Genomic DNA, 13,655 nt, shown 5'->3' with positions numbered 1-13,655 from the left:
AAAAAGGACTTTGAAAAAGGTCATGGAAATACTAGACAAAAAGTCATGTTAGATGTCTCTAAAAAAGGGAAAAGGTCAAAAGGAAGCATGAACAAGTCATGAAACTAGTTGGATGAAAACAAACATACAACTGGAGAAGAAGCATCAGATCTTCCTATTCAGATGAGGATCATAATACTCAAAAATTGAATTATGAGTATTCATCTCCGAAAAACACATCATCTGCCTCTCCGAAATCAAATAATGGCAAAAAATAAAAACAAATACGCAGTAAGCCTCAGACCGTCCTAGTCAATGCCATAATCAACATTGAAACTAGTCATAAAACTAGCATCTCCGTGGCTATATAGATGTCATCATAGGCAATAATTTCTTCACAAAATGTAAAAACTTGACAAAAAAAAAAAAAAAAAGGAAGTATGGGCATGGGTCAGAAATGAAAGGAAAACTTTCAGCACTGAATAAATCAGACAGGGATAACTGTATAATTCCTTTGATCATCATACCCAAATCTAATAGTAAACCATTTACAAGCGTGAATGGAGGCGGAGGGATTATGATTTAGGGTTGGCCGGTGAAGCGGGCAGTGGGAGATAGATTCAATGAAAGCGCAGAACAATGTATATATAGTGAAAGAGAGAGAGAGAGAGAGAGAAAAACGAGGCTGCCGCCTTAGGGTTAGGGTTAAGGCTCTACATCCACTTTGGATTATCAACCTCAATTGGGCTCAACCCATTTATTTCACTCTTTCTTATCATAGTTAAGTTATGGGCTTTTACCATCGAATCTTTTTGAGTATTGAAAATGCTCTTTTTCAATAAGATGACTTGGTAACTGACTGCTTTTTTTCAAAACGCCCCTCATTTGTATTGCTCGCAACAATCCAATAAGTTATACGGTATGAAAAAACATTTGAAACCAATTATTTCTATATCATGGTATGAATCTATATTAGAAAGATTATTAACTCGTCACCAATTATAGAGAATTACATTTTTTTTAAAGAAAGAAATAATAAGTAACACAATTTAAAAAGCAATTTGAATGTAAAAGATACATAAAGTGTAGCTTAATTGGAGAATTGTGCAAACCTTCATTGGAATAATAGAGTTTTTAACCTCGTTGTATCCCCCACCCACCAAAAAAAAAAAAGAGTAAATGTAAAAGTGATAAGTTAAGTAACTGGAATTTGTTTTAACAACTTAGGAGATAATAATTCTATTTTAACTAAGTGTGGAGTTATATGACTCTCACAAACTTTAAGTTGTAAATGTCAAAAGTAGAAGATTATTATGTATCATCTGATAAGGTTATGGTAAGATGGGGGATTTACATAAGAATTTGAGGGTTTTGTAGCATTTGTCCGAACAAGGATTATTGTCTCTCAAAATTACCTAATGATGTCTATGGATTATGCCAAGAGTGTTGTGAAGAGGGGATTGGACAATTACTGTGCTAAGTACATCCAAACCAGTTCCGTTAATCTCATCTATCACGTCTGCTTCAGAGGCATGATTTTCTCTTACCCTTTCGTCACCTTGTACACAAACAACACGCTAAACATTGACTTTTCTAGGTATTTTCATAATTCATCGTTTGAAATTATTCTTTCATTCTTATTGATGAATTGACCTAGAGGTAGCGCCTTATACAATTTTAATTGAAATTTGATATTTATGTTAAACATACATACATATTTCAGCTAGTGGATTTAGAAGCTAAGGTCCTTAATTGTAATATTGAATCATGGGCAGACTTCATTGTAATATGGAGACAATTAAACACAACACTACAAGTCTTACTGATGAAAAGCTAAACATGAGGAATGCGTCAAGTGTGACAAATGACAATCTTTGTGACTGCCCATATGTCCAAAAAATATCTATTGATGTACAAGTGGTTGCCAAATATGCTCCCCCCCCTCAATTTCTTCAAAATTGTAGACTTGATTGATGATAAAATAACCCACTTCATCAAGTACTCGTGTTTGATTTGTCTGCTTGAAAGATGAAATTAATATAATCTATATTTATATCTATATTACCTTAAAAACATGAACTTCTAACTTGAATGTTAAAAATTATTATAATATCCCTAACTTAGGTTGTGGTTTTTTTCGATAAGTTATGTCTTTTCCGATAAAGTTGTGACTTTTTTCAAAAGGTTGTGATTTTTCGATGATTTGTGACTTTCTAAAGAGTTGTGACTTTTTCAATAAGTTGTGGCTTTTCCAAAGGGTTGTGACCTTTTGCAAAAGGTCATGACTTTTCAAATAAGACACAAAAAACACTTGTTCATACTACCATTTGTTAACTATAAATAGAGGGGTTCCTCTCATTTTTCAGCCACAAATTTTTTTAATCTTCTACTTTTCTTCTTCTTCCATTTTCAAAAATTTCGTGTGATTTATTGTCATTGAGTGAGTTCGAAGTTTAGCGGAATATGAGGTATCACTATTGTCTATTCTGATGAAGTAAATCGCTCTGTCCTAAGAGGGTATATTCCATAACCTCGATTACTTTAGGAAAATAATTTTGATGATATAATAATTATTTGTTTGCTTAATATATACATTAGTATGTAATGTTCCAATAAATAAAGTTAACATGATGTAGTCTAAATTCATTTATTTTGTTAACAGTTTCTCTTGTGATGTAGATATATGCTATCGAATATCTTTTTCCAAAATTATTTAACTTCTCAAGAGTCAGAATTGTAACGATTTGTTTTTTTGATGCTCAAGACAAAAAAAAGACTTTATTTATCAATGCTACTTATGTGATTTAGATTGTCAGGAAATTTGCTTCAAAATAGTTATTACTATATAAACATTGCCCTTTTGTTCTACTTATTTACTATTTCTTAATATTTTGATATTTTAGACGAAGAAAAGTTCATATGACTTGTAATAACGCCAGTTGAAGTTTGTATTAGTTTAATTTTTATGAGATAAATATTTCCATTAATGCAAATCTATACATACATACATACATATATATGTGTATGTATGTATGTATTTGGGTAGGTATTTGTATTTAAATTAAAGTATTATATATGTCACGAAAGTATTATCAAGTTAACAAGATCTTCTAACTTCAAAATATATTATTTTAAACTATTTCGAGTTCTTTTAAAAACTCACAACAAATGTGAAAATATGTGAATATATATGAATCATTTAAAATTTATCATTTACAAAATATAAATTTTATATTCAGTAATATGGAATAAACATTTTTATTTTGTCCCTACACTAAATTAAAATTTAATAACTATAAAAAAAATTAGTAATATTTTCAAAATTCTTCCCTTTTTAGCATTTGATTTTTTTCCTCATAGATACATATAATTTAAAGGTAGATTCATTAACTTTTAACTAGACACATGTACACGTGATTTGTATCCAACATTGTTGCCTATCTAATGGTGTATTTGTTCTGTTAATTAAAACTTGATGTAATTCTTCCAATCTTGATTGAGTCGTTCCTATATTTATATCTATTCTCACCTTGAATGTGGATGGATGAAGAGTCAGTCCCTGCAATGAGAAATTCATGAGTAAAATTAAACAAATAAAAGTTGTCTGATTTAGTATAATATTGTTAATGTGTAGTACCTTTAATAAGAATCATCCGATTTTGAGAATGGTCCTTCATTAAAGTGTTTGAGAAACAACAAAATCAAAAAATATAAAACCTAATTTGTAAAACTTTTTAAAACTGAATTTAAGAACATTATGAATTTTAACTCAAATACAAAACCAAGATACATGAGAATAATAAAACAATAAAAACAAACATATATGTAAAATACTGATTTGAACATGCAAATATGTATTGAGAGAATAAAGGAATAAATTAAAGAGGGAGAAGAAGAAGAAGAAAGAAACTGTCCTGCTGGACATGGGGGTGGGGAATGGCCGGGGGCAGATGTGAATAGAAAAAATTTAACTTGTTAATGACCATTAATTAAGGAGTTTAAATTTAAGATAATTATTCAATACCATATTTAAGAGATTTGTGTATCTTATTAAATCTTTTAAAATATATGATATAAGTATTAAAAGTAGTAATATGTATAATTATTTTAAACTAGAGGTAAATATAGTATATATGATAGTAATGTATTTATGGTTAGGTAGTTTTTTCTAAAATTAATTTGTTTTAATCTAGTATCAAACTAATTACGAATGTTTTGTACACTCATCAGTTTTGATATTTAATCTACCTATATTTGAATATCACTCAAATTGAAAACACAAGCAAATAGATTGTATGTGTTTGTTTTTTTGAAATATACATTTTTGTTTGGTTCCAATTTGGTGATGAGCTAGTTCTTTTTGTCACTTTGTTCATAGGTTACTTTCTCTTTCCTTTTCAGTTTTATTTTGTTTTTTGCAATTATGTCAGGCTACTTTGTGAAGATCATTATTAACACACTAAGATACAATTTTAATACACGAAAAAAAATGAATATGTCACGATATATTCTAATGCTAGATTTTATTGAGATTCGCGAATTTAAAATTTATGATCTTTTATAATTATGTGTGATTTACGAAAGTCACACTTAAATTAAAATTAAATAAAAATATATATTTTTTGTTTATTATTCTTGTGTGCAACAATAATTTCCACTTGACACAGGGCATTAAGAAATAGAAAATAATAGGGATAACTTTACCAAATTATCTTTATTAAATATAAGTTGAAAAATGAATAATGAGGGTAAGTGGAGGAAACATTTAATCATAGTTATGAAATTGATGTTAAGAAAATTGCAAGAGACTGCATTGTATTGTAGGTAGAAAAAGAGGTGAGTGATTTTGAATGTGGGCATTTGTTTTAATGATTGTGGTAAATTAATTGGTCAGTTGTACATTGATGAATAAATACGAGTATTTATTTATATATTTATATTTAGAAAAAGAAAAAGAAAAAGGGTAAAAAAGAGAAGGGCTGAATTTATTTAGGTGAAAATAGTGTATCCCGTCGGTGTTACGCTCCATTACTTTAGGTGTACGCCGTGGTTGAAGTCTCATTATTTACTACTGAATTTGCCGACGACGACAAGGAAGGAGATGTTGATGGCTATGGTGATGCTTATGCTTTCAGTGATGACCGACTAGTACGGTCTGCAACTCCTTTTCTCGCTCACTCAGGTACTTGTTTTCCTCCCCAATCCCAACTTCTTCTTCTTCCTCACCCACCCTTATCTCTTTTTCTTACTCCTCCTACCTATTTCATGCTCTCACTTTGAGCTCTTGTATCCTAATCCTTACATTTCAACTCTTTTTTCTACTTTAATTCTCCTTTTTCCTGCATATCACATTGTTATTTGTGCATGACTACTAAATGAATGGAAATTTAAACTCACTGCCAGACTTGGGAAAACGATTTAATGGGTTCTAGATTCCCATCTCACCAGCTCAGCAATGGCCTTTACGTCTCTGGCCGCCCAGAGCAGCCCAAAGAAAGAACACCAACAATCACTTCTGCTCCCATGCCTTATACTGGCGGTGACATTAAGAAGTCAGGAGAGCTTGGGAAAATGTTTGATATCCCTGTCGATGGCTCCAAATCCAGGAAATCCGGACCCATAACAAGTGCACCTTCCAGAACTGGACTATATACATCACATTCAGGACCTATCAATTCTAATGCTGCTGCTAGGACTACCTACTCAACCTCAGGTCCCATATCATCCTCAGGGATGCCTGCTTCAGTTTCTACAAAGAAATCAAATTCTGGCCCACTTAGCAAACATGGTGAGCCTATAAAAAAGTCATCCGGTCCTCAATCTGGAGGAGTGACACCAACTGGCCGCCAAAACTCAGGTCCTCAACCACCACTTCTCCCTGCAACAGGTCTTATTACTTCTGGGCCTCTGAATTCCTCTGGGGCCCCAAGAAAGGTCTCAGGTCCGTTGGATTCAATTGGTTCAGCCAAGATTCATGGCCCTTCTCTTGTTAACAGCCAGGCCGTCACCACTCTCAGTCAAAATGATGTGTATTCCTTCAAGAGGAGCTTCCCTAAACCTATCCTGTGGGCAATGATTTTGTTATTTGTCATGGGTTTTATTGCCGGGGGATTTATTCTTGCAGCTGTGCACAATGCTATTCTGGTGATTGTTGTTGTGGTTCTATTTGGCATTGTTGCTGCATTGTTCGTATGGAACTCTTGCTGGGGTGGAAGTGCTATAGTTGGTTTTATTACCCGCTATCCAGATTCTGAACTAAGAACAGCCAAAAATGGCGAATATGTCAAGGTTTCTGGGGTATGTATTTTCTCCCTAATATGATGATATCTTACTTCTTACCATTTAACTTTGCGCAGTCTGGTGCTTGATTGGGAATTAGAGCCATTGATTATGGGTTCTTTTAATTTTGTTTCTCCTTAAAAACTTATAGTATGCCAATTAGAGATGTCCACTTGTCGTATATGTCTATTCTTAGCTTTGATGATAGCTATATAATAATAAACCTAGTTCATATCTTAATTTGTTACATTAGGATCTTGCAATCATTCCAGGTTAGTTTCAATTCACCCCGTGAAAATTTTGTGAGAGGAACAAGATGGTACAAACCGTTGATAGGTATAGGCCACTTCCACTCTATGCATCTTCTGTCGAGTTCGGGGATGCTTTACTGAGTGATTAAGTAAAATTAGTAAAGCTTCTTCTTAGTAGATTGTAACTAACGACACAATAGGTCATTTATGGCATTACAAATCCATCTAGTTTTTATAAATTGATTTTAAAGTTGAATTCTTCTATAAATGATCTCTATCAATCAATAGTATTCGGGGAGAGAAAATAAACATGATGTTTGCATTTTTTTTCCAAAAAGAAACTAATTACTCCCATCTCACTGCATTCGCTTTTCTCCTCTGTGTCGTCGCACACAGAACGGAAGATTAAAATCTCATCCCACTTACATTTAGAATCACAAAATGCAATTCTTTTGAGTAATTGGAGCCAACTATCAAGTTGCACAAAAAAGGAATTGCAATTGCCAACCCTTCTCTCTTTCTTTGGTTTACATACAGATTGAAGCATAGTTGATTGATATTACAAAGTAGACAATGCAGGAAAAATAAACAAAGAATTGCTTTTATGATAATAATTTTCTCTTTTTGGTCTTTGTTTCATGAAATATATTTTCCACTAGACAACAGCCTTTTTGTTTATCTTTTATTCATTATATAAATAAATTTTGTGCTTTGTCAAGTCAATTTTATTTTGCTTCATCAAAAATAAATTCCCCTTCATTGTGAGGGCTTTTTGTCTTTTTATTCAACCCTCATCAGAATATTCTCAAACTATCCAAAAGATGCATGAACAATGGGGTGTTTTGTCCCTATCGAAAGTCTAAGAAGATATCTCGCTTCTCATTTTAAAATTGAGGGGTAAATGAAATACCATCATTTTATGTAGCCATGGTTTCGTTGCTTTTAACTAAATGAAATGCTGCGATGTTAAGGATAGGTTTCATGGACAAAGTGATGTCCGTGTAAGAAGCGTATGCTTCACACCATAAGGTGCAATGTGATCCAAGCAACTAGCAAGACAGATTTGATTAGTTGAGTGTAACTTCAACAGTTTTTTTTGTTTTTTTGTTTTAAAAAGAGGAAGAGAGAAAAGACAGGTACATTTGCTAACTGAATGCTAAGACTCCTTTCCACGATCGCTTAAGGGTTTCTTTGTCGTCATCCTCTTCTTCTTCTCAAGTTTGTAATTACTCAACTTCTACTACTTCTGTTTATCTGTCCTTCTTGATTTACTTTTTCTTTTTTGAGATGGTATCTTGATTTTTTATTTTTTTTGTTTTTTGGGTTAAATAATGATTCATTCTTCTTCTTGTATGAGTTATTGGATTAATAACGATGTCATTGTTTACTGGATGCTGAAATTAGTAATTTTAAATGTAATCTGATGTCATACTACAATCATGCATTTGAAGAATCCCATTTTTTTTGTAAATTGTGTGCTTCATTCCGAAGAAATGTGCCCCAAAAGTCTTTCATTGTTTTAAACTTTAACTTTTATAGTCTTGCTGTTGTTTACGCCTTCCGCTTCTTAAAATATAGGATTTAATGCATAAAGTGTATATTAGTGGTCTGTTTAAGATTCTAGATATTTTTGGCCTTTTATATTGTTGTCATATTGGTAGTTAGTAGGTAACAAGGCTATCTTTAAAGCTTGGCTCTAATATTTAGAAGGCTTTAAGAAGTATTTCTTCCACATTGTATTTCCCGTGGTTGCTTGAGATGCGCTTAATTGAAGAATCATGATTTTTAGTGAGTATTTTTATTGGTGGTCACGACTTGTTTGGGGCTCTGAGGTGTAGTTGTTGTAGTTCCCAGTGGTTGTGGTCCTAATTTGGTGACCATGTTTGAATATTTTTATGTTCTTTCTTGTTAGAGTTATTTTGATTAATCTCTTAGTTGTGCTATCATTTTGAATTACCTTATTATAGATTTTTCTTTTGGACACTTAAATTTTCTTCCTGGAACTTGTTTTCATATTTATCTTGCAAGATGCAAATCCATTTCTACCACTTACAAATTCCCAGTTTCAGTCTGAATGATCTTTATGAAGTTTCCAGTAGAAGTCCTCAACTAGTCCAGTTACTTAATTTTCTTTTTGATATGGTAACACCATCCACCCAAACCCTCCCTCTTAGGAGTCAATCATGTTCCTTTCCATTTGTGCCCTTGGTGATTTGAAGGTGGTGGGTCCTTTACTCTAGGCCATCTCTTCTGCAGTTTAGTTACCTATATGGTGTGCTGCACCCAAATAGATAAGAAAATCTATTGAGAGATAACACTTGATATGCGTTCTTCAAAAGGCAACTTCACCCTATTCACCTTCCCAAATGCTTTTTCTTCATATTCAAATCAATGTGGTTGTTACTCTGGTGCAATTAGATTTGGCCATTTCCTTCCTTTTTGAGGGACATGATGGCTGCAATAGCGTGGCCTGTTGAAGTTAGGAGAACTACAACTTGGAGAGTATAGATGGGTTTTGTTGGTATGTGAGAAGTAGCACATGACTGCTGCGTGATGGTGTTAGCAGCACTTTCGGTAGTTATTTTCTTTTCCTCTTCTGGAAAGAGTTTATTTGGTATTTGCATATGGGTTGCTCACGGGCAGCAGCTGTTATTTTAGTGGCTGATATAATGTATGCTATGGTAATTGTGCACTATGGAAGAGTCTCAAGTGGTGAGGGTTATTAGCGAGGACATGGGTGAAAGCTGGTGAGCGTTGCAATCAGGTGGTATGCTGCTCGGATCATGGTGTTGGAGTTGGTTTTCTTTGTGGGTAATTTTTTTTTTTTTTTGATGAAGTAAGTAGATTCATTTCAAGGCATCAAGAAGATGCAAGCTTTACAAGGATAGATCAGTTAAGCACACAAAAAAAAAAGGATTTGTAGCCTCTTTCTTTGTGGGTAATTTATGTGGCACATGCTAGTTAAATTGTTGAATGGCTTTTGGTCTCTAGGATTATTGAGTTGTTCTGGTCTTTTCATGAATCCAAAATATCAGGAAGAGTTACGGGAAACAAAATTGTAGGTATCAATTAAAATAAGCATCACTTATCTCTGGAATATCGTTAAATGCAAAGGATCGACTTTATGTTACAGTTGATGGATTGCTTAATGTTGGCACTGGTGTAACCGTTGAACCAATGGTTTTCCTTACTAACTGTTAAAGAATGACAAAAAGTCTCACATTGATGGTTAATAAGATGGGTGGACTCCTTATAAGGCTTGGCAATCCTCCTTCCTTTGAGCTAACTTTTGAGGTGTGAGTTAGGCCTAAGACCTAATTTAACATGGTATCAGAGCAGGGCCCGTCTCACCCGATGTTGGGGCTCCCAAAATCAAAATTGTCCATGCACCAAATGCTAAGCACTGAGCATGAGGTGGGGTGTTAAAAGAATGACAAAAGTCTCACATTGGTGGTGAATGAGATGGGTGAACTCCTTATAAGGCTTGGGCAATCCTTCTCCCTTTGAGCTAGCTTTTGGGGTGTGAGTTAAGCCTAAGACCCAATTTAACATGGTATCAGAGCACATGGTTCAATGATCCAATGGAACGAGGTTGAAGACAGGGTCAACACGGTTTCAAATCAATTTGCAACAAATTTGATGATAATGATGATTTTTGTCTAGCTACATGTGGAGAATAGATTTAAACCATATTTTCAACATTCATGTTGCTGCATCTTTGAAAATAAAGATAAAATATTTTAAAACTATTTTTAACCCTTATATTTTAAATTTATTTTTAACCATGACAAGCAGCAGTAATGAAGACTATGTGAAAAACGAAGATTATCATGCATGTGAAGAAGGTGGATCAAGTTTTGTCAAGAAAAATCCAACCAAAAGGGGAGATTTGTTAGGGTTTTGCCCTGATTTTCTTTTCTTATTTGAACTTTATTTTTTTCCTTAAAGAAAAGTCAAAGTATTACCATAAATGCTTAAACTTTTTCTGAAAGGAAAATATAATTTTCTTCTATATTTGGTTTATTATTTCTTTAGAGGAAAAAATTAGAGATCTATAAATTGAAGATCCCTATTCTCATAGCATAACACAATAGAATCCACAATGTAGTCGTTTAGAGAGTTTTGTTTATGGGGAGATTTTTTCTCTCAACAGTTTTGATATTTTCTTTTTATTAGTTTTAAATTAGGTAGGTCAATTGGTCCTATCATATTATAATATTATGTCTTTTAGTATAGTTTTATTTGTCATCTAATTTATCGTCATATGATTTGCAAATTATAAGCTTCCGCATGACGCCCTAATCGCTTTCGATCCCAACAATTTTTGATGGCCTCCACGCCAAAAATAAGGTTGATGCAGTGTCATTGCATTAACATTGGGAAAAAGAGAGTGCAGTCTGGTGATGAAGATAAGTCAAGCAACTTTTGGGATGTGAGTTAGGCCTAAGACCTAATTTAACATGGTATCAGAGCAGGGCCCATCTCACCTGATGTTGGGGGCCCCAAAATCAAAAATTGCCCACGCACCAGATGCTAAGCACTGGGCGTGAGGTGGGGTGTTAAAGAATGACAAAAAGTCCCACATTGGTGGTTAATGATGGTTAATGAGATGGGTGGATTCCTTATAAGGTTTGGGCAATCCTCCTCCATTTGAGCTAGCTTTTGGGGTGTGAGTTAGGCCTAAGACCTAATTTAACACTAACAATTCATTTGATGCTACAAAGTTTGAAATAGGAAGATATAGCATTAAGGACCTATTTCCTTTTTTGTGGGTGACTTTGTATTCAACCATTTGTTGTTATATGAAAGTTTGATGTATTATTGTTGATGCTCAAGCTCTCATTTGCATGAAAAAAATCTAATCAGAAAACAGCATGGCAGTGTGCACCCTTCTCACTCATGCGTGCTATTTGTAAGCAAATGGATAGAATATCATCCTTGGGATCTGGTGCATGGTGTCGAAGTTTAGTGTAGTTGCACCATTATTGTATCCATAACCGGAACTAGTTTTTTCCAGCAGCTTTGCTTCGTTAGCTTCTTGTTAACAGGACTAGTTTGTAGCCTACATCTACCTGGAATACAAGCTTTGCCAGCTAACCCCCATCTAAGCTTCCCTTGTTGCCTTTTTTTTTTTTTTAAGTCCATCACTTTTTTGCATCAAATCTAATGCCTTTTGCACCAACTAATTTGTTATAAGTGAAAAGATATGACACATGAACCTAACTCAAACCCAAAAGTTAGCTTATGAGGGGAAGATTGCCCAAGTCCATATAATCAGACCACCAGTCCATTCCCTAACCAATGTAGGACTCTAACCCACTCTAACAATAAGTAGCAGGTATTCTCCAAGTATCCGTCATCCCTCATCATACAAGTCATAGTCATTCTTAAGTTGTCATAACTGTATTTCAACTTTCAAGTGTGTGCATTTCTAATCTTCTATATCTATCATCCTAGTAGATAATTGATTTTGGTTCCATCATTTCTTATCAGCTCTGCAATGGCCTGTTCTGTGATCGACTATAATTCTTGAACAAATTTTTGGAATAGGTGAAACTCTTATATTATGTGAAGTTGCTAGTTTAGAACCGCGGGATATTGGTTGTCTCTTTATGGAATAAAATTATTATTGCTATTTAGTCCAAAGTTATATTTTAACATATGAACATTGAGATTCTTCTGTTCAACACTTACTTTTCCTGTTGTTGATTGACATCTGTCCGTACTATAATTATCATAACACTCTATTTACGTTAAGGTGGTGACTTGTGGAAATGTGCCTCTTGAGTCATCCTTCCAAAAAGTTCCTAGGTGTGTCTATACTTCTACAAGTTTATACGAGTATCGAGGATGGGATTCAAAAGCTGCAAATCCTACTCACCGGCGTTTTACATGGGGCCTCAGGTCTTCAGAGGTGAGTTGCTAGACAGATACCCTAATCTTGTTATCCTGTTTAGGTTCCTCAAATACCTGTAATTGTTACATATTGAAAGGGATGATCTGCTGGATCCTAATCCAAAGTTGAAGCTTCTCATGATGATGCTGGATTCAGTCTTAGGACCTTGGGTTATAGATATCTCATTGTTTGGATGATGTATGAAATTTTAAAATATTTTTGAGATTTTACTTTGCTGACTTGAACTCATTGTCTGTACTGTTTTGCAGAGGCATGTGGTCGACTTTTATATCTCTGATTTTCAGTCAGGGTTAAGAGCATTGGTTAAGACTGGCTATGGTGCAAAGGTGACTCCTTATGTAGATGAGTCAGTAGTTGTTGATGTGGATCCTTTAAATAGTGAGTTATCTCCAGAATTTATCAGGTGGTTGAGAGAAAGAAGCCTTTCAAGTGATGATCGTATAATGCGACTGAAGGAAGGGTAGGATTTCCCCCCTCTCATTCTCTGCTTGTTCTTACTAGTGCACTGCCAGTACATCATATAGGATTTAAGAATATTTTACTAAAGTTTGATGCCACTGTAGCTTGCTGACCTAAACTATTTCTTTACGTTCTGGCAACAGTTGCAGAAGAGTTACCTAAATGTCTTAGTACCATTTGCTGAATTTTGTATGCTGTATCCTGCAAATGTCTGACTAGGTGGTTGGAGATGCTAATTAAGATGTGTATTTGGTCTTTCTGATAGGTATATAAAAGAAGGAAGCACAGTGAGTGTGATTGGAGTGGTTCAGAGGAATGAGAACGTTCTTATGATTGTCCCACCTCCTGAGCCATTTACAACAGGGTGCCAGTGGCTGAAATGCATATTTCCTGCTAGCCTTGAGGGCATTGTGTTAAGATGTGAAGATGCGTCAAAAGTTGATGCTATACCAGTATGATAGGTTATGTTCAGCATACTTAAGATGGTATGTGATGTTAGGTTAAGAATGTTTATTGTGGAGAGGTATCTGAAAATAGTTTGTGTTTCATTTCCTGTATAGTAGTTAGGTTACTATGTGTTGTTTAAACTTTATATGACATGTTGTAATAGAGAGAATGGTTAGATGAAATGTTTGGGCCGTTGTGAGTATACTTGTATTTCTAATATGCAATCCATGTACGGAAATGACAAGACGAAAAGTGTCAATTATCTTTTAGTTTGGCTATTTCTCTTTTTGTGGTGAAAAACGATACCTTTTGCATAGGGTCAA

At 34.1% G+C, this 13,655-nt stretch overlaps 1 protein-coding gene and 2 non-coding genes across 3 annotated transcripts; 1 reads left to right on the top strand and 2 right to left on the bottom strand.

Moving 5' to 3' along the window:
* Positions 1-141: 141 nt before the first annotated feature.
* LOC125820860 (small nucleolar RNA snoR64a) lies at positions 142-217 on the bottom strand. The gene has a single exon (XR_007442550.1). It is a non-coding gene; the product is annotated as a small nucleolar RNA snoR64a (small nucleolar RNA).
* A 206-nt stretch (positions 218-423) lies between these two features.
* LOC125820859 (small nucleolar RNA R38) lies at positions 424-512 on the bottom strand. Its single transcript, XR_007442549.1, has one exon. It is a non-coding gene; the product is annotated as a small nucleolar RNA R38 (small nucleolar RNA).
* A 4,864-nt stretch (positions 513-5,376) lies between these two features.
* Positions 5,377-13,578, top strand: LOC125820756 (uncharacterized membrane protein At1g16860). Its single transcript, XM_049500183.1, has 4 exons — positions 5,377-6,276; positions 12,268-12,423; positions 12,675-12,886; positions 13,151-13,578. The coding sequence occupies exons 1-4, from the start codon at positions 5,401-5,403 to the stop codon at positions 13,341-13,343; spliced, it is 1,437 nt and encodes a 478-aa protein (XP_049356140.1). The 5' UTR covers positions 5,377-5,400; the 3' UTR covers positions 13,344-13,578.
* Positions 13,579-13,655: the final 77 nt, after the last annotated feature.

Source organism: Solanum verrucosum, unplaced genomic scaffold (genome assembly GCF_900185275.1).
Source record: "Solanum verrucosum unplaced genomic scaffold, falcon-dt-bn FXZP01000117.1, whole genome shotgun sequence".
In the NCBI taxonomy this organism is placed as follows: Eukaryota; Viridiplantae; Streptophyta; class Magnoliopsida; order Solanales; family Solanaceae; genus Solanum; species Solanum verrucosum.
Note: the sequence above shows the minus strand (reverse complement) of the source record. Positions and strands in the feature narration are given on the sequence as shown.